Below are 21,952 nucleotides of genomic sequence, written 5' to 3' on the forward strand. Positions count from 1 at the left end.
TGAGAAGGCACTTCAGGATCTTGCATTCCCTTGGGATTTTCACTAGCCTCATTTATTAATTTACATTTGTTGCAGCTTTTACGTGACTGTAGGAATTTGTAATGATCTTGCCGTCCATGAGAATGCTGAAACAGATGTCTTATCAAAGATTTTTCCAACCCTATAATGATAATGAAAATAGTGCCATTGGAGTACTAGTAAATAGGATTTGATATTTGAATCCCAATTTCTCCAAAATTTTAAACAACATGTACTATGCATTTCTTTCATTAATGTTACAGTATTCAGAGCTGAAGACTCTAATACCCACAGACATCTAACTGAATTTGTTGGTTTGGATATTGAAATGGCTTTTAATTACCATTACCATGAAGTTGTGGAAGAAATTGCTGACACTTTAGTACAAATATTCAAAGGACTTCAAGAAAGGTAAAAAATATATATTTTATAACCTTAGATGGGTATAATTTTCAAATTAGTTTAAGTTCTTCAAAATAAAGCAATTCTGAAATATGTAAACTAAGTTTTTATTGGTTGATCAGTTAGTTAGTGGAAAAATCCACACTTGAAATAGTAACTTCTGAATCCTAGCCAATTGGGACTACAGCTAGTTAACCTAATCTTCGTGGAAAAGTTTACCAGATGGTGAATTGCCTAACTATATTTGTTTTTTCCTCTATATTGACATCCTGAATTTCTCAGAAATAGAGCATATGTTACTTTTATAGCAGTTTATTATTTGGGAGGTAGTGTGGGGTTCAGAGCTTGGATTCAGCTAGATCCAGGTTGTAGGATCAAATCCCAACTCTGCTATTATCTGTGTGGGTGTTGTGCAAGTTAACTCTGTGCCTCAGTTTCCTCTGCTGTTTTAAGTGACGATAATATTACTACTTAACTCAGAGGTCAAGAGTCCCTTTAGTCTTTCAGTTTCTGATCTTTACTGAATCTGTGTAAATAAAGCCTGTGTCAGGAATGTTAATTCTTAGATCAATTAATATTTACAGTGAGTGCTCAGTAGAGATTAGAAACTGTATACTGAAGGGACTTTCAGCTTATTTGGGCCTGGTGAATTGACACATTTATAGAAAATTATTAGGCATGTTCTGGGTGTTCAGAAAATTGAATTGTGTAAAATGTTCACTTCAGGTACACCCTCTAAACTGGCAGATAGTTTCTCGCTCAAAAGGACATTGAAAGTTGTTTACTTGTGATAATGTTTACAATAGAGAAAACAAGAAGATGGAAAGCAAGTTAACTGGGATCAAGAGAGTCTTTTCTTTTTTTTTTCTTTTTGCCATACTTGTGACAGTACTGCCAGTATTAAGTTGGATATAACAGATTTATCTAGCACTTTGATAGCCGACAAAGGACTGTATTTGAAATTTCTGTTTGAAGACCATTGATTTAACTATTAGTTGATGTATTTGGATATGCTTCATTAATACTTAAAGAGTTCAAAAATATTTTGAAACTTTTTTACGCCATTGCGAGTCTAATAGTAATTTCAAGAACACAGAAATTAATCATTGATCTTATAAAAATACTGTAGCATAGCACCAGTATTTTCCAGGCATTCTATTCATTGCATTGTACCTTTGATGAATAGTTAATTGTAGACAGCCTTTTTTTTCCCCTAATGACACTTATTGTTTTCGTTCTGATTTTATTAATACTAGCAATACATATTTATTGCAGACAGCTAGAAATAAAGGCATAAAGTAAAGATTAACAGTCACCCATAATCCCACCCCCCAGAGATAACCATCATTAACATTTTGATGCATTTTTAAAAATTGAGGTGTAATTGACCTACATCACTGTGTTAGTTCCAGTGCACAACAGTGATTCCATATTTCTGTACATTACAAAATGATCACCATGATATGTCTAGTTACTATCTGTCACCATACAAAGCTTTTACAATATAATTGACTATATTCCTCATGCTGTAGATTTTATCCCCATGACTTTTCTTTTGGAACTGGAAATTTATTCTTCTTAATCCCCCTTACCTATTCCAGTCATCCCCCAAACCCCCTTCTTCCACTGTGGTCTGCTAGTTCTCTGTGGTGTCTGTTTCTGTTTTGTTATGTTTCTTAATTTCTTTTGTTTTTTAGATTCCCCATATAAATGAAATCATATGGTATTTGTCTTTGTCTGACTTACTTCGTTTAGCATAATACCCTCTAGATTCATCCATGTTGTCACAGATGACAAGATTTCATTCCTTTTATGGCTAAGTAATATCCCACTGTGTATATATACACTACATCTTCTTTATTCATCTGTCAGTGGACACTTAGGTTGCTTCCATATCTTGGCTATTGTAATCATAATGCTGGAGTAAACATAGGGGTGTATATATATTTTTGAATTGGTGTTTTTATTTCTTCAGAAAAATATCCAGAATTGGAACTGCTGGATCATACCTATTTCTGATTTTTTGAGTAACCTCTATACTGTTCTCTATAATGGCTGTATCAATTTACATTCCTACCAACAGTACACAAGGGTTCCCTTTCCTCGACATTCTCACCAAAACTTATTATTTGTTGTCTTTTTGATAATAGTCATTCTGACAGGTGTGAGGTGATATCTCGTTGCGGTTTCGATTTGTATTTCCCTGATGATTAGCAACATTGAGCATCTTTCCATGTGTCTGTTGCCCATCTGTGTGTCTTCTTTGGAAAAATGTCTACTCAGATGCTCTGCCCATGTTTAAACTGGGTTTTTTGGTTTTTTGATGTTGAGTTGTATGAGTAATTTGTATATTTTGGATATCAACCCCTTGTCAGATATATCATTTGCAAATATCTTCTCCCATTCAGTGGGCAGCATTTCCATGTTGTTAATAGTTTCCTTCACTGCGCAAAAGCTTTTTAGTTTAATGTAGTCCCATTTGTTTATTTTTGCTTTTGTTTCCCTTGCCTGAGGAGACAGATCCAAAAAAATATTGCTAAGGCCAATGTCATTGAATGTACTGCCTATGTTTTCTTCTAGGACTTTTATGGCTTCAGGTCTTAACATCTAGGTCTTCAATGCATTTTGAGTTTATTTTTGTATATGGTGTGAGAAAGTCCAGTTTAATTCTTTGACAAGTAGCTATCCAGTTTTCCCACCACAATTTATTGAAGAGGCTGTCTTTTCCCCATTGTATATGCTTGCCTCCTTTGTTGTAGATTAATTGACCATGTAAGTGTGGGTTAATTTCTGAGCTCTCTGTTGTCTTCCATTGATCTGTGTGTCTGTTTTTGTACCAGTACCATACTGTTTTGATGATGGTAGCTTTGTAGTATAGTTTGAGTCAGGAAGCATGATACCTCCAGCTTTGTTCTTCATTCAAGGTTGTTTTGGCTGTTCAGGTCTTTTCTGTTTCCATGCAACTTTTAGAGTTATTTGTTCTAGTTCTGTGGAAAAAATGCCACTTTTATTTTGCTAGGGATTGCATTGAATCTGTAGATTGCCTAGAGTAGTATGGTCATTTTAACAATATTAATTCCTCCAATCCATGAACATGGTATATATTTCCATTTGTTTGTATCATCTTCACTTTCTCTCATCAGCGTCTTATAGTGTTCTGAGTACAGTTCTTTTACCTCCTTGGTTAGATTTATTCCTAGATATTTTAATCTTTGTAATGCAATTGTAAATGGGATTGTTTTCTTAATTCCTCTTTCTGATAGTTAAATATTATTGTATAGAAACACAACAGATTTCTGTATATTAATTTTGTACCCTGCAACTTTACTGAATTCATTGGTGAGTTCTAATAGTTTTCTGGAGGCATCTTTAGGATTTTCTATGTATAGTATCATGTCATCTGAACCAGTGACAGTTTTACTTCTGTCTTTCCAATTTGGATTCCTTTTATACCTTTTTCTTGTCTGATTGTTGTGGCTAGGACTTCCAATTCTGTGTTGAATTAAAGTGGCGAGGGTGGGCACCTTTATCTTGTTCCTGATCTTGGAGAAAATACTTTTAGCTTTTCACCATTGAATATGATATTAGCTTTGGGCTTGTCATTATGGCCTTATGTTGAGGTATGTTCCCTCTGTACACACTTTGTTGAGAGTTTTTATCATAAATGGATATTGAATTTTGTCAGAAGGTTTTCTGTATCTGTTGAGATGATAATATGATTTTTATTCCTCAATTTGTTGGTGTGGTGTATCACATTGATTGATTTGTGGATGTTGAACCATCTTTGCATTCCTGGGATAAATCCCACTTGATCGTGATGTATGATCCTTTTCATGTATTGTTGGCTTCAGTTTGCTAGTTTTTAAGGATTTTTGCATATGTTTATCAGGGATATGGGCGTATGATTTTCTTTTTTTGTCTGGTTTTGGTGTCAGTGTGATGCTTGTCTTATATAATGAGTTCAGAAGTGTTTCTTCCTCTGGAATTTTTTTTGAATAGGTTGAGAAATATATGTGTTAATTCTTCTTTAAATGTTTGATAGAATTCACATGTGAAGCCATCTGGTGTTGGACTTTTGTTTGTTGGGAGTTTTTTTATTACTGATTCAATATCATCATAGTCAGTTGGTCCATTCATGTTTTCTGTTTCTTCCTGATTCAGTCTTGGGAGATTTTATAGGAGATTTTATAGGATCTCTAGGAGTTTGTCCTTTCTTCTAGGTTGTTCATTTTATTGGCATATAGCTATTCATAGTAATCTCTTACGATCCTTTGTATTTCTGTGGTGTCGATTGTAACTTCTATTTCATTTCTGATGATATTGATTTGGGTTCTCTTTTTTTCTTGATGAGTCTGGCTAAAGTTTTATCAATTTTATCTTTTCAAAGAACCATCTCTTAATTTCATTGATCTTTCCTTTTTTTTTTAAGTCTCTAATTCATTTATTTTTCACTCTGATCATTATTACTTTTTTCCATATAGTAACCTTGGGTTTTGCTTGTTTCTCATTTCTTCATGTGTAAGTTTAGCTTGTTTGAGATTTTTCTTATTTCCTGAGGTAGGCTTGTATCGCTATAAACTTCCCTCTTAGAACTACTTTGGTTGCATTCTGTAGATTTTGGATTGATGTGTTTTTATTTTCATTTGTCTCCAGTTATTTTTTTTATTTCCTCTTTCATATCTTCTGTAACCCATTGGTTGTTGGGAACCATATTGTTTAGCGTCTATGTATTAGTGGGTTTTGCAGGGTTTTTTCTTGTAGTTGATTTCTAGTCTCATTGCATGTGGTCGGAAAAAATGCTTGATAGGAATTTAATCTTAAATTTACTGAGACTTGTTTTGTGGCCTACCATGTGATCTATCCTGGAGAATGTTCCATGTGTACTTGAAAATAATGTGCATTCTGCTACTTTTGGATGGAATGTTCTATATATATATATACATCTGTTATCAAGTCCATTTTCTAATGTGTCATTTTAAAGCCAGTGTTTCCTTACTGATTTTCTGTCTGGGTGATCTGTCTAGTGATGTAAGTGGGGTGTTAAAGTCCCCTACTGTTTTGTGTTATTGGCAATTTCTCCCTTATGTTTGTTAATACTTGCTTTATGTATTTAGGTGCTCCTATGTTGGATGCATATATATTTATAATTGTTAGATCTTCTTGTTGGATTGATCCCTTTATCATTATGTAATGTCCTTCTTATTTCCATTTGCATGGAATAATTTTTTCCATCCCCTCACTTTCAGTCTGAGTGTATCTTTAGATGCGAGTCTTTGAAGCAGCATATTTGTGGGTCTTGTTTTTTTATCCATTCAGCCACTCTGTGTCTTTTGATTGGAGCATTTAGTCCATTTACATTCAGAATAATTATTGATAGGTATGTTCTTACTGCCTTTTTGTGACTTGCTTTCGGGTTGTTTTTGTATTTCTATTTTGTTCTTTCTTCTTTTTGCTTTCTTCTTCCCTGTGATTTGATGACTATGTTTAGTATTAATATGAATTCCTTTCTCTTTTGTATGTGTGTATCTGTTATAGATTTTTGGCTTATGGTTACCATGAGGTTTATATATAGCAACCTATGTACATACATTATTATTTTAAGTTGATGATCTCTCAAGTTCAAATGCATTTCAACAACCCTGTGTTTTTACTCTCCTCCCCCACATTTAATGTTTTTGACATATTTTATGTCTTTTTATTTTGTGTATTTCTTAACTACTTATTGTGGATATAGAGGATTTTACTACTTTTGTCTTTTAACCTTCCTGCTAGCCTTATATGTGGTTGATCTACTACCTTTACCATATATTTGCCTTTACCAATGAGAATTTTTCTTTGTAATTTTCCTATTTCTAGTTGTGGCCTTTTGATTGTTTGTTTTTGGCTGCTCTGCGCAGCTTGCAGTACCTTACTTCCCTGACCAGGGATTGAACCCGAGCCCCCACAGTGGAAGTGTGGAGTCTTAACCACTGGACCGCCAGAGAATTCCCTAGTTGTGGCCTTTCTTTCCCCATTTGAGAAGTCCCTTTAACATTTCTTACAAAGCCAGTTTCGTGGTGCTGAACTCTTAGCTTTTGCTTGTCTGTAAAACACTTTATCTTTCCTTTAAATTTGAATGATAGCCTCCCTTGCCAGATAGAGTATTCTTGATTGTAGGTTTATTAACTTCAATTACTTTAAATATATGGTTCCATTCCCTTCTGGCCTACAAAGTTTCTGCTGAAAAGTCAGCTGACAGTTTTATAGGAGTTCCTTTGTATGTATCTAGTTACTTTTCCCTTGATGCTTTTAATATTCTCTATCTTTAATTTTTGCCTAATTACACTGTGACTTGGTGTGGACCTCTTTGGGTTGATCTTATATGGGACTCTCTGTACTTCGTGGACCTGGATATCTGTTTCCTTTCCAAGGTTACGGAAGTTTTCTGCTATTGTGTCTTCAAATGCATTCTCTGCCACTTTTTTCTCCTTTTGGGACCCCTATAATGTGAATGTTAGTCTGCTTGATGTTGTCCCAGAGGTCACTTAAACTGTCCTCATTTTTTTTAATTCTTTCTTTTTTTCTGTTCAACTTGAGTGGTTTAGACTACTTTGTCTTCCAATTCATTAAATTGTTCCTCTGTATCAACTAATCTACTGTTGATTCCTTCTAGTGTATTTATTTGTTACTATATTCTTCATCTCTGTTTGGTTCTTCTTTATATTTAATAACTCTGTTAAACATCTCATTGTGTTTATACATTCTTCTCTCAAGTGAATTGACCATCTTTATGACCATTACCTTGATTTTTTTTTTTTTTTTTTTTTTTTGGTCATGCTGCATGGCTTATGAGATCTTAGCTCCCCAACCAGGGATTGAACCCAGGCCCCCGCATTCAAAGCACCAAGTCCTAACCATTGGACCACCACCAGGGAATTCCCTACCTTGAACTCTTTATTGCATAAATTGCTTATCTCCACTACACTTAGCTCTTCTTCTGGGGTTTTATCTTGTTCCTTTGTTTTGAAAATATTCCAGTGTCACCTTATTTTGCCTGATTCTCTGTTTTTATTTCTATGTATTAGGTAGGTCGATTATGTTTCCTGATCTTGGAGAAGTGGCCCTATGTAGGAGACATCGTATAGGGCCCAGTAACACACTCACCTCTGTTCACCAGAGCGATATGCTCTAGGGGGTGCCTGCGGTGAGCTGTGTAGGCCCTTCTGTTATGGCAGGGCTGACTTCTGTGGGCATGCTGGTAGGCTTGGCTGGCCCCCAGCCCAGTTAGTTGCCAAGTGCTACCTAGTGCAGAGCCTGCTGGTTACTGGTGGGCAGCACAGGTCCCAGGACTGGTGCTGGCCCACTATTTGGCAGGGCCCAATCCTGGGCTCTCTTGTGGGCAGGGCCAGATCCTAGGGTGGCTGGGGGCTTGGGAGGAAAGGGGTCTACAGCTACTACTGGCCTGCTGGTAGATGGGGCTTTATCCTTGCGTGGTTGGCTGCTTGGCCTGGGGCTTCCCAGGACTAGTGCTGACTGGCTGGTGGCCGGGCCTGGTCCATGCGCTAACAGGCTAGAGGGAGGATTCCAAAATGGTGCTTCCCAGCACCAGTGTCCTCACGATAGAATGAGCTCCCAAAAAAGGCTGCTGCTAACATCTGTGTCCCCAGGGTGAGTCCCAGTTGCCTTCTGCTTGTTTAGGAGGCTCTCCAAGATCAGCAAGTGGGTCTGACCCTGTCTCCTTTCAGATTACCACTTCTGCCCCAGGTCTCAGAGCATGTGAGATTTTACATGCACCCTTTAAGTGGATTTTCTGTTTCCTGTGGGGGCTTCAGTTCTCCCAAATGCAAGCCCCACTGGCCTTCAAAGCCAGACATTCTAGCGGGCTTGTCTTCCTGGTGCAGGATCCCCAGCCTGGGGAACCTGATATAGGACTCAGACCTCTCACTCCTTGGGCGGAATTTCTGCAGTTGTGATTATCCTCCTATTTGTTGGTTGCCTACGTTGGGGGTATGGTTGTGGACTATGCCACATCTCTGCCCTTCCTACCCGTCTCTTTGTGGTTCCTTCTTTATATCTTTGGTTGTAGAAGATCCCTTCTGCTAGTCTTCTGGTTGTTCTCATCAACAGTCACTCTGTAAATAGTTATTTTGGTGTGCCCATGGGAGGAGGTGAATTCAAGGTCTTCCTACTCTATGATCTTGGCCAGTCCTCCCAGCCTTTTGTTTTAACCTTTGTTCTCTGAAACATTTCAATAGAGTTTATTTTAAGCAACTTTTCATTCAGATAGTCAACAGAACGACAGATGTTTCCCTATAAAGCAAAATATCTTTTGAAACTATAATGATGGAATAGAGCTTTTCTCATTTTCTTTTTACATTTATAATTCAAGGAGGTTTGTGAAACTCATTTATTTTAGGTATTGACATCTTCGCTACTTAATATTGGAATATGAAATTTCCACTTTGGTTTTTGTAACAACAGACCAAGCATGAATTGGGCCCTTGGGATTAAAATCAAATCTCTACTTACAAATTAGAGATTCAGACACCATTATCACTGGGCTTTCTCAGTAGACTTAACATGGCAACTTGGAAATAAAAGTCTTCTTTCTGTCTTCTATATAGCATTTAGGAATTTTAAGTTTCTATGTCAGTTGTAAACTGGGTTATCTGGCTTTTGTCCTATCCCTCTCCTGTTTATCATTAGTACTTAATCTCTCACAGAAGAATATACGAATATATTTTAACACATCATTGACTCAGGGATTTTTGCAGAAACGAACGCCTGTGGCCAGCGATTTGTTATGTAAGTGAATATTGAAACACCCATGTTTGAGTAAATATCAACTTTTTTTGCACTTAATGTATTTTTTTTAATAAATTTATTTATTGTTTAATTTTGGCTGAGTTGGGTCTTTGTTGCTGCACGTGGGCTTCCTCTAGTTGCAGCAAGCGGGGGCTACTCCTCGTGGTGCACAGGCTTCTCACTGCAGTGGCTTCTCTTGTTGCGGAACATAGGCTCTAGGCGTGCGGGCTTCAGTAGCTGTGGCTTGCAGGCTCAGTAGTTGTGGCACACGGGCTTAGTTGCTCCACAGTGTGTGGGATCTTCCCGGACCAGGGCTCAAACCCGTGTCCCCTGCATTGGCAGGCAGATTCTTAACCACTCTGCCACCAGGGAAGCCCTGCACTTAATGTATTTATTTGAAAGTTTGTACATGTCTTACTAAAGCATTCTAATATTTCATTAGAGTGTGATAGGCAGTATAGCAGTCAACTCTGTGCAGGGGAACAGAACATCTATTACAAATATACTGTGTTTCACTGCACTTTCCCCTGGAAGAGCAGTCTCTACACTTTCTGGCAGCATTTTTTTTTTTAGTCCTGTGGGTATTATTTCCTCTAGAATATGTGCTTTTACCTGATAGTCAACAAGGTGGACCTTTGTGGGGGGCTCTTTTAGAAATGCCACAGAAAGACCAGGTACAGGGCTACCACTACATTCACCAGAATGGTCACTTACCCATTCTCCAGCTACTGCTAACAAAAATTGCTTGTAAGTCATTTTATTCTGTGCATTAATGCTACAGTTAATTTTAAATGCATTGAATAAACCACAGTTACTCAAATAGAAACCCACTTTCTTATACCATTTTTGAGTTTTCCAGAGGATATTGAAGTTTGCCAGATACTGACCGGATTGATCAACTCCTTTAATATATTTATTATACTCTAATATTCAGGTGGGCTTAGTTATCTAATGGCCAGTCCTCCTGTCTTCCTTTCCTGTATATGCTGTGTAGGCATCATGAATAGTTGTCACTGTGTGGACTAGCCTCTTGTCTTTCCGTAAGAAGAATCACTTCTCCCGTCCGTAAGAATGTCATTTCTCCCCCTGTAGATTTTTAGATTTCTCCTTTAATTGGTGTGGTAGACCACGATTCTCTCTTATAATCCCACAAACTCTGGTTTTATTTTTCAACAATATTTCAGATGTGGACACACTGTTTTAATAATTGTCTTGGTAAACATGGTGCCATGAACCAAGGTGATTGTAGGACCGATAATAGTTTCTTGCAGCTTCTTTCCTTCACCCATGTAAATCGCAAGGTTGCATATATATCCAGTTTCACTTTTGCTAACCATCCTGACCAAAGTTCCATATTTTGTAAGTTTTCCATGATTATAGGTTTTGAATCTGAGTCGTCCTGTCCACTTTATCATTGCCTCCTCAAGTGATAGCTCTTGTTTGGATATATAGATCAATTGAAATTTTGGTAGAAAATAATCCAAAAAAGTTTTAACTTTTGAAATTCTGTCTGCAGGAAGTAGAGTTTCTGAGTTATTGTTAAAGTGAAGAAATGTCATTATTTGTTCGAACCTTCTTCTTGTCATAATCTTTGGAAAGATAGGTGTTTCAAGTAAGGGATCAGTCGACCAATATTCTTTCCAGTGTGACTTTCTTATTTGTCCCATCAAAATTATTAATCCAAGAAACTTCATCATGTCACTATTGGTTACATCTGTCCATTTTAAAGCCTTATCATACTTTTTATATGATTTTTCATTCTGTGTACGATACAAGTTTGTTTGAGAAGCAACCAGCTTGAAAAAGTTGTTACCAAAAATTAATTCTGTTATTTCACTAACACTTTGTGTGTTGTTACATTAATAGTTACATCTAACACATCTGTAAAATGTAATAATTTTCGTGAAATGTTGTCTTCAGTCCACTCTTCTGTAGAAGCAAAGGAGCATTCTCTAGCACCTTGAGTTTCATTTTCACTTTCCTTATTAGGATCAATCACTAAGGTTTTTTGTCTTTTTGTTTGTCTGATATTCACGTCGTCTAAATCAGAACTACATTCTGAAGAACTGTTGTCTTCTGAGACACTAGTATATACGTCACTCGGACAGTCAGAAAAAGTATCTGCATAAAATTCACTGAAAAATTCTTCTTCACTCAAAATTTTGTGATGTATCATTTTTGAAAATTTTATGGTAATAAACTTGCATTTATAATATATACAAGGTTGGAACAAAAACCTAATGGAGCAAAATGTGAATGATAATGACAATCATAAGCTGTCCTTGATCAATTTTAAGCTCTAACAACTCCGCACGGTGATGTTAATTGTATCACTCTCTAAAAACGTATTGATACGTCTCTGGTCAATGACATATGGGTAACAAAAGACGTATTAATACATCTCCGGTCAATAATGTATTAAAATATTGATATTCATATTTTTGTATTACCATTGATTAACATGAATAGGGGTTAATATCCAAAGCAAAGCAATTTAAAAATTAATTATTGGGGTCATCTTAACCCTACTTATATCAAGATTTGAATAAATCAATGGCTAAAGTTTATTACTTCCATTAAAACTTTAAGACTAATCAGGAAGTAGTAGTGTTTTTATTTCTACTGTTTTCATAGAATGTAAACATACTTTTTTCAATTCTGTTAATCATGGAAAATTCTAGATCTCTTACAAAAGTAGATAGACTAGCCTAATGAAACCCCATATACTCATCACCCAATTCAACCATTGTCAGTCCATGGCCAATTTTGTTTTACCCATTTCCCCCCTGCCCTCTTATTTTGAAGCAAACCTCAGCTATCATTTCATCCATAAATACTTTCGTAAAAATATACCTTTTCAATCTTAGCATCTTCCACAGCAGCAGTTTAGTGCAGTAAACATTTGTCTTGTGCCTCCTGTTTAGAAGGTAGACAATAAACATACTATAGTGATTATTAAAATGAGGAAGAAACAGGCACTCTCTTAAACAAACTTATGGTATAGTGAGAATGGGGGAAGATAAGTGTTCATTAATTTGGTCTTCCTTGATGATAACAAGTGTTATTAAAGTATTAAAAAGTCAGATTTTTTAATGCCTCATAAAATGGGTATTTTATGTATCTAACAATGTGAGCTGATATGAATTATAAAAGTTTTTTATCCTTTAATGCCACTGTGATGACAAATGAGATTGAGAAATGGTGCTAAATATTTTTTAAGTATTTAAATTTCCTTATTTAACTTAATTTCTTGATAAGTTTTTTTCTGGTACATACACTGTTTCAAAGCATGATTTTATGTGACATGAACAGATATTCAATACCTATCAGATATTTTTTCTTAGCTGCTGTTTCTACTACTGAAGAGCCTAAAAGTCCCTGAGGCAATTTCTATACTGAGGCTGATTTTACATGAAAGAGCTTTGCTCTAAAAGCATTTCCTTTTGAGTCGTCTCTGAATTCAAAATTGTTATCAGTGGAACCGTGGAACTAATAGTATATAGGCTCTTGGGTCCATGTCACCTGCCCGCTTGAGTACAGGCTCCTGGGACAGCTAGGAGATCTGTGGCAATGAGCAGGTTCAGCTGGAAAGGGCATGTTTCTACCCCAGAACCTGTTCAAGTTGTCCTTTCCTTATCACTGCACATATAATAACTCCAATGAAATGTTAAAAATGTTGCTTCTTTGTTTAAGAAAAAAATGTGTATTGAGTGTGTGGAAGAAAAAAAGCTGTATGTTCCTTATTTCACCAGTATTGGTTAAAATTTTTTTTTACATTTATGTATTGCCACAGTGACCTCATGTGGGGAAAACATTTATTTCACACATTTTTATTAACTCTTAATCATTGTACAAATAGGTTTCAAACTGAAATTCAGACGGTGAATAAACAGTTCCCATGTGAGCCATTCAAATTTTTGGAGCCAACTTTAAGACTAGAGTATTGTGAAGCATTAGCTATGCTTAGGGAAGCCGGAATTGAAATGGGAGATGAAGAAGATCTAAGGTTTGTTTGTCTTTGTGATTTTTAAAACTTTAGTAATTAGATTTAAGATACAAAAGAATAAATATGTTGATGAATGATGGATTTTTCACTCAGTTGATAAACTTCAATTTTATTAATTTTGGTATATAGTATCATGCTTGTTTTGTTCAATGTGTGATCTGAAATAAAATGTTATGTTTAGGGCTTCCCTGGTGGTGCAGTGGTTGAGAGTCCACCTGCCGATGCAGGGGACACGGGTTCGTGCCCCGGTCCGGGAAGATCCCACATGCCGCAGAGCAGCTGGGCCCGTGAGCCGTGGCCACTGAGCCTGCGCGTCCGGAGCCTGTGCTCCGCAATGGGAGAGGCCACAACAGTGAGAGGCCCGCGTACAGGAAAAAAAAAAAAAAAAAAATGTTGTGTGGTTTGCCTAAGCTTCAGTATTTTTGTTTATAAACACCATTTTTGTGCATTTTTCCCCCTGCTTCATATTTCTAATGCTTTAAAGAAAATATAGGGCCTTTTGCCTGTGATTTTATCATCTAATATGTGAACTCTCTCTCTAAATCAGTGGTGTTAGAGGGTATAGACAACAGCCTAAATCTGTCCCCATACAGGATTAGGGTATGAAACTTTTAAAGATCTCTAAAAGTTATACAAGTCACTGATCTTTGATATAACTGTATTATATTATCTAAATTCAGATCAAACAATTTATAATTTTGAAATTAATTATATAGTTTAATAAAAATTAGAGATTTCTGTCTACTTATGTTTTATTCAAGGGTTCTTAAGTTAAAATATTTAAGCCAACACAATAATTCATATCAATATAGGAAGGAAGAGAGGGTTATTTTGTTTTAGGGTTTTTTTAAAAGCATATTTCACCCAAAACCCTTTATTTACCTTTATTTGTTTAACAAATATATATGTGTTTGTGTTTACACATATGTATATATATTGTTTTAATCATCCTGTACATTGCTAGATGACATTTTAAGGAAAACCATAAATTCTATAATTACTTTAAGTTAGATAATATTTTTGTAAGTATTTTGGAAATTTTTCTTAAATAGGATAGAACTTATAGTAGCAAAGTCCTGGCTATAGAAATGTAATTGGTTTATATATATATACACTGTTACATTTTACTTGGAAGTACTGATTTTTGTTTTATACGTCTTTGGTAAAGAGTAAAAAAGGAGAGACCATTTTGAAGTAGAACCATTTAATGGCAAGAGAAGCCTATGTTGGTATGGTAAACTTTCATTATCTGTAATTGTAGGAAACTACTTCATCCATGCTATTTGTGAATCAGTGAATTGCTAAATTCTATTTATTTAAATATTATTGAGCAGCACCTACTAACTGTACCAGGTGCACTCATAACTGGTTTCCAGTAGTAGTTGCCTTTTTAAAAAGGAGCAGAATAGACAACTATGTATTTTCGCTAAATTTTTTATCCTTTGAGAACTTCAAATAGAAGAGGTTCCTTATTAACTTAAAACTCTTTTAAGTTGCTGTTTGATCTTCAAATATCTGATTTCTTTTTCAGTACACCAAATGAAAAACTGTTGGGTCGTTTGGTAAAGGAAAAGGTAAGGACTCTTGTACATGCTGGATTTCTTTTTATAAATTTGAAACATACCCTGGAACTAGAGAACAGTTGCAAGGGGGGCTAATCTTCCTAGAATGGTAATATTCCAGAATAAATAAAAACCAAGGGGGATAATATATTTTTTTTAATTCTTAGGAAAATAAAAAGTACTCAGACAGGCTTTGCCCAAATGGTATGATTAGCTCAGTATTTGATTTTTGTATAAGTTGTACTGAGGTACCTCTAAAGTGATGTCTAGGTCTGATTGTCAGATTAGTTAGAGAGGACCTCAAGATGATTTTAAATTATTTAGAAATGGTGTTCCCTGACTACCTTTGCTAATTCATGGGACTACAGGGTGAATGAATTTCCTTTATGCCTCTTACATGAAAGCTACTTTCCTATCTCATTTTCTAAAATTCCAAAGAAGAGAAAAACTAAACTTAGTGTGATCTTTAAAGAAATTAAGAAAATTGTGTAATTGAATAAAAACAGTCCTTGAGCTCCTCCTGCTGGTTGCACTCAAAACTGTTCAACTGACTGGGGAACTAGCCTGTTTGTGAAACTGCATAGTACTGAGTTTATACCTTTAAAATGATGTTTCAGTAGGGCCATTTCTAATTTGTCAGCTCTGTTGATATTCTCTCTATGCTCCAGTTTTAGGAAAAATGTTTAACATCAAAACAGTTGAAACATGACTGGTTTCTTTTTAACTAAATGTAGGTCACATATTCTTTCTAACAAAAGTATCATAATTTCATGTTAATGTTATTTATTTCAATTGTAGTTTTCATCTAAGAAAACTACCAAATTAGTATCTAAAATATTAGATATCTAAGTGAAAATTTAAATTACTGGGGGGAATAATCAAGGTTTTTTTTAAGATGAATATAGTAAAAGACGTCAGTTTTTCCCAAAATAATTTATAGATTTAATGTAGTTTTTGTAAAACCCAATGAGATTTGGGATAATTTAACAAAAATACTTATAAAATGCATCTGAAAAACTAAATGAGCTAGAATTGCAATGCAAAAAAATGAAAATCAAAGAAGTTTATCACAGCATAATTTTCAATGGAGGAGAAATTGTAAAGATATTACATGTCCAAAAAAAGAAAACGAAAAATGCATATTTGAACTATGATCGAATAGTCAACAACTCCTAAAAATTAAGTATATTGGAAGAATTTATAACATGGCAAAATACTGTAGGATACAGGTGTTACTTGAAAGAAGCAGAATAGTTACTGTATATAGAGTGTAATTACAGTAATTTTGAAGAACAAAACATGTATAAAAAAAGACAGTTAATTGAAATGGTAGCCTTCTTTTTACTTTCATTAAACTTCTTAAAAATCTGTTTTAATCATATTTATTCTTTTTATAGTATGATACAGATTTTTATATTCTTGATAAATATCCATTGGCTGTAAGACCTTTCTATACCATGCCTGACCCAAGAAATCCTGTAAGTAATTTGATTTTAAATAACCTGTTTGGGGGAAGAGGGAAAACTTTATTGTCACTGTGTCAAGTTGTACAATGGGAATAATGGTTTTCATTAGTAACTTGCAGTTTTGATGGACACGTTTTTATACGTATTGCTACTAGTTTCCGTCAGTCAGGTCAAAATGATACTGTGAAATTTGAATATTCTAGAAAATTAGTCCCCAGAACCTGTATTAAAAATAATTTTCATGTGTTTCTTTTTTTAATTTATTATTATTTTTGTGGGGGGCTGTGTTGGGTCTTCTTTGCTGTGTGCGGGCTTTTCTCTAGTTGCAGCGAGCAGGGGTTACTCTTTGTGGCACCGCGTGGGCTTCTCATTGTGGTGGCTTCTCTTGTTGCGGAACACGGGCTCTAGGCGCGTGGGCTTCAGTAGTTGTGGCGCAGGTGCTCAGTAGTTGTGGCACACAGGCTTAGTTGCTCCGTGGCATGTGGGATATTCCCGGACCAGGGCTCGAACCTGTGTCCCCTGCATTGGCAGGCGGATTCTTAACCACTGCACCACCAGGGAAGTTCCTCATGTCATTTTTAAAGATGTATGAGGAAGTAACACTATATAAACAACAGATACTATTAACAGATTTGAAGACTTTACCAAATCATTTTATTATTGACCTTGAACTAAGAATTCACATTCTATCCTGGTAGTTAATCTAAATAATGTCTTGTGGCTTTTCATTGTTTTTCCTCTGCACTGGTTCCCCAACTTTAGTGGGCATCAGAATCACTTGGAGGGCTTTTAAACCACAAATTGGTGGGCCCCATCACCAGACTTTCTGATTAGTTGGTCTGGGGTGGGGCTTGATAATTGGTATTTCTGATAAGGTAATACTGAAGCTACCAGTCCAGGAATCACACTTTGAGAACCATTGGTTTATTGAAAGACAAGGAAAGAAGTTAAAACCTGATAAGGAATAGTTTGAGCTATGGTAAATTGATGTTCAATTTACTTTCCTTAAAATAATGGCGTTTTAAAAGTTAAAAAGACTAACACCTGTTGATAATTTGAAGTTCCAAAAGTGATCTCAAAATCATATCACACTTAAAAAATTTCAGATGATAAAGTGAAATAAGAATCAGCACTACTTCTTAAAAGAAGATATGTTCTGATTTGTTGTTGGAAGGTGTGGGAGAAGGGGAACATAAAATCTGATAGAGGCAAGGAAGAACTTATTATTCAACCCTCACTAGTTTAATCCTGTTTTAGAGAAACAAATCATGTTTATTGGAGCAGATTCCATCATTAATTGTAGGAAAAAATGGACTTGCTCTTCATGCAACAAAGGGTGTTTTTCCACATATGTGTGATAGGGTGATAGCCACTTGAGTGGTATTTTTTTGTTTGTTTTTCCTGCAGAAACTGTCCAACTCTTATGATATGTTCATGAGAGGAGAAGAAATACTGTCAGGAGCTCAAAGAATACATGATCCTCAGCTGCTAACAGAGAGAGCCTTACATCATGGAATTGGTAAACAACTTAAATATATTGAGGAGGGCCATGTATATTCTGAAAACAATAAATTTTAAAACCCTTTAAAGAATTTTCAGAAACAGTCATTTGTTTTAATCTTCATTGTACAGTAATAGCTTTTGCAATTTTTTTAAGCTAAATAAGATGATAAATTATGTGGGGTTTTTTTTATGTTTGTTTTGTAGATTTGGAGAAAATTAAAGCATACATTGATTCCTTCCGCTTTGGAGCCCCTCCTCATGCTGGTGGAGGCATTGGTAATATTTCTTTGTATTATGACAATATTTCCAACCCAGATTTCATTTGTCAAAGTGTTCATTCAGTTCTAACGAAATTTCTTCAGCATTAGACTCCAAAAAGTAAATTCTGTATATTGTTATTGCTTACAAATAAGTTCACAAGTGCTAAGTGTAATACAAATTTGAATTATAAGAATTTTTTAAGTGAGTTACGACTAAATGAAAATTTGATTTTGAGTATCCTCTTTTCTTTCTGTACCCATGAGTTCATTCAGGTTAGCCCAGATTAAAGCTCTCCCTCAGGTTAGTTCAGATTGCTGCTAAATGTTTTTGTTGAAATGTAACATTTCATTGGCTTTTAGAACCACTTCTAGAGTATATGTAAGATGCTGCTCTGTGATTGAAAATGAGTAAATATTTAACTTACTCAACTTTTGGACGTACGTATCAAAAACTCTTAAGTTTTCTATTGTTTGTTTTGGGGTTTTTGGTAAACAGGTAATATACTTACAAAAATTTCAAATTCAAAGCATATAGAAGAGTGTACATTCACCTCCCTACAGAAAACTATTGTTTCTAGTTTCCTCTTTGCCTTTGCAAAGATAATCTTTAATATGCAAAGCTACATGCACTTTTTAAAATACATTTTTTATACAAATTATACTATACTATATAAACCATTCAATACCTTGCATTTTTCACTTACTATATTTTGTAAGTTGTTCCTTATCAATACTTCAGCTTTTTCATTCATTTTTAATCACTACATAGAATCCATTGAAAGGGCGCATGGTAATCTTGTTAACCAGCTTCCTATTGATAGAAATGTAGGGTATTACCAGCCTTTTGTTATTACAAACAATGCTACATTGAATATATATATAGTTTAAATTTCAATGGGAAATTTATGGCTATTTTCTCTTAGAATATTGAATGATGTGCATTTTGCATGATATTTTACAGACTTTTGTAACTGACTATGTAAATTTTCATCGTGCTTGTGAAGAAAGACACTTGAATGGTTATCAAAATACTACCTATTTTTGTTAATTAATATTTGAGTGGAAGATGGGATATGGTGATTTATTTTGATTAGTGTTAGGTTACTATAATACAAGGTTCAAATTTACGTCTGCAGATGTTTTTGAGTAAGGAATAGAAATATAAGTATTAATTCTTTTATTTATATTACTTTTAGATGTTAAATGTATTAAACTTAAAAGTTGTTGATATATAAAAGTATTCTTTGACCTTGCCTTCTTTGTGGGATGTATTAGCCTGCTACAAGTCAGTGAACTAGATACATCATATTGCACACAAAAAGTTTCATTTGTTAGTTTTGCTGTGTTTCCTAGGTGATACTTGTTCTTAATTCTTGTCAGTAATATAGTATTTAAGTCACATGTGAAAATCAGACTCTTCTACATTCAATACATTTAGTACAATAATGTATTATAGAGTCTTTTATGCTAGGAACCATTATGTTTCAAGTGTATTGAATTATAATAAATTTCTGGTAACTTCTGTTAAATCAAATTTCCGTGAACAAGTTTATGACTTTCGTCTTACACTGATGGCCTGGACTACATAATTAAAATCTGGTCTCATTTGAAAACATAGTATTAGGCTTATAAAATATTTTTTGTTTGTTTAGATCATAAATTTTGGATATTTAGATAGATTTTTGTAGTTCACATTTCACAGAATCCATACAGCTTAAGAATATCTCATTTAGTCCTTCCCACATACAGCATCATCTGTTTCTGAATCAGACCCAAAATATTCCATTTTAAACTCAAAATAATAGAAGTCATTTTTCTTCCTAACAAGGAAAAGCATTTTGTTGATCAGTGATATTATTTTGGTAGTTTTCAATAGGTAAAACCTTGGGAGATTTTCAGAAAATGAATTAATGATTATTTTGTTTTCTCCAGGGTTGGAACGAGTGACTATGCTGTTTTTGGGCTTGCACAATGTTCGTCAGACCTCAATGTTTCCCCGTGACCCCAAACGACTTACTCCTTAAGGAAACTGTTGCTTTCTATTCTTTCCAGTACCTGCTATTAATCAGGCTGTACCTTAGGTACTTAAAATATGCAATAAAATAAATGTCTTATCCAAAGTGCCACAATTACTTTTGGACTAATTCAGTATAGGTTACTTTAAAAGAGAAGATTTTTATAACTTTGGACATGCTTCAGTAGGAAATGGTTGAACATTTTAATGAAAAATTCATATTGTTATGTTAAACGTTCATATATTGCATTACTACAATAAATGTTAACAGCAATTTTAAACAGTTAATATTGTGTAAATTTTCTTTTCTATATTGCAGTGGCAACAATATTAATGTCTTACATTTTCAATATTTGGTCTTATTTTTTTAAATTCTGACGTTGAGGTAAGAATTTTAGGGGAGTATCTGAGATTTTAATGAATGTATAATTGGCATATCATGGAAAATTAGGCAGAAAATATCAATTCTTAAAAATTGTGCTCAGAAATGTAAAGCAGGTGAGAATACTGGTTAGAAAATATACAATATAATACATTGTTAAATAATCTAAACCTGAATTTCAATAAAATTTTAAAGCTAATTATAGTTGTTTCTGTGTAACTTCATGGCAATGTGATTTTATAACTGGTTCTTGGCATTTATAATTTGGGAGAAGAAAAAAAATAGACATCCCGTTTATGTAAATGATTAAAAGCAAATGAAAACTGATATATGCATAACATGTATTAATCAAGAGGTAAATTCAGATGGGTGTAAGGATACAGTTCTTAAAGCTGAAAGCTTCGGTTGCTTTAATAGTTTATTTCACATAGATTAAAAAATACTGCAGAGGGGCTTCCCTGCTGGCGCAGTGGTTGATAGTCCGCCTGCCAATGCAGGGGACACAGGTTCATGTCCCGGTCCGGGAAGATCCCACATGCTGCGGAGCGGCTAGGCCCATGAGCCATGGCCGCTAAGCCTGCGTGTCCGGAGCCTGTGCTCTGCAACGGGAGAGGCTACAACAGTGAGAGGCCCGCATACCACACAAAAAAAATTTTTTTTTTAAAATATTGCAGAATTTTCTGGTTTTGTTTTTAACTGGTACTGGCATTTCGTGAATGTCACTAAAATGCACTCTCCCACTTCCGTCCCAAAATGAAATTTCTGTTTAAGAATTACAGTTAGAAACACTTTTCCTCCAAAGTTTTAAATATGTTGATGCTGATGTTAATTTTATGGTGAACCACACATAATGGTGAGGAACAAAATAATGTAATGCAGATATTTCCTATAGGAAAAGGAAAAATAATACAGAAAAGAGAGGGTCAGAAAGGTAGAACATTACCCTTGGATCATAAATATCTGCCCATTATTTTTTTTATTTTTTAAATTTATTTATTTATTTATGGCTGTGTTGGGTCTTCGTTTCTGTGCGAGGGCTTTCTCTAGTTGCGGCAAGCGGGGGCCACTCTTCATCGCAGTGCGCAGGCCTCTCACTATCGCGGCCTTTCTTGTTGCGGAGCACAGCCTCCAGACGCGCAGGCTCAGTAATTGTGGCTCACGGGCCTAGTTGCTCTGCGGCATGTGGGATCTTCCCAGACCAGGGCTCGAACCCGTGTCCCCTGCATTGGCAGGCAGACTGTCAACCACTGTGCCACCAGGGCAGCCCTGCCTGTTATTTTTTAAAGTTAATTTATTTCACCATCTAGATTATGAGCTCTTTGAGAGTAGAGACTCAATTTTTATATCTTTCTTTCATAACCTACCAAAGTATCTTGAGTTTGGTAGGCACCCCAGAAGTGTTAAATACATTTAAGCTACACCAAGAATAAAATGAACTATACCTATTTTTTTCTGTATTGCATAATCCCCAAGCCCCAAAATAGTATAATAATGGCGCAGTGGTTGAGAGTCCGCCTGCCGATGCAGGGGATGTGGGTTCGTGCCCCAGTCCGGG

At 35.2% G+C, this 21,952-nt stretch overlaps 1 protein-coding gene across 2 annotated transcripts in view; it reads left to right on the forward strand.

Moving 5' to 3' along the window:
* The window catches only part of DARS1 (aspartyl-tRNA synthetase 1), a 67,633-nt gene extending 47,037 nt beyond the window's left edge, over positions 1-20,596 (forward strand). For both annotated transcript variants that reach the window (XM_024764121.1, XM_024764120.1), the window contains exons 10-16: positions 282-429; positions 13,064-13,210; positions 14,742-14,784; positions 16,170-16,250; positions 17,646-17,757; positions 17,946-18,017; positions 19,934-20,596. In XM_024764121.1, the coding sequence (XP_024619889.1) occupies positions 282-429; positions 13,064-13,210; positions 14,742-14,784; positions 16,170-16,250; positions 17,646-17,757; positions 17,946-18,017; positions 19,934-20,025 (695 nt within the window). In that variant the 3' untranslated portion in view covers positions 20,026-20,596. The remainder of the gene's footprint in view (positions 1-281; positions 430-13,063; positions 13,211-14,741; positions 14,785-16,169; positions 16,251-17,645; positions 17,758-17,945; positions 18,018-19,933) is intronic.
* The last annotated feature ends 1,356 nt before the right edge of the window (positions 20,597-21,952 follow it).

Source organism: Neophocaena asiaeorientalis, unplaced genomic scaffold (genome assembly GCF_003031525.2).
Source record: "Neophocaena asiaeorientalis asiaeorientalis breed wild unplaced genomic scaffold, Neophocaena_asiaeorientalis_V1.1 scaffold102, whole genome shotgun sequence".
Lineage (NCBI taxonomy): Eukaryota > Metazoa > Chordata > Mammalia > Artiodactyla > Phocoenidae > Neophocaena > Neophocaena asiaeorientalis.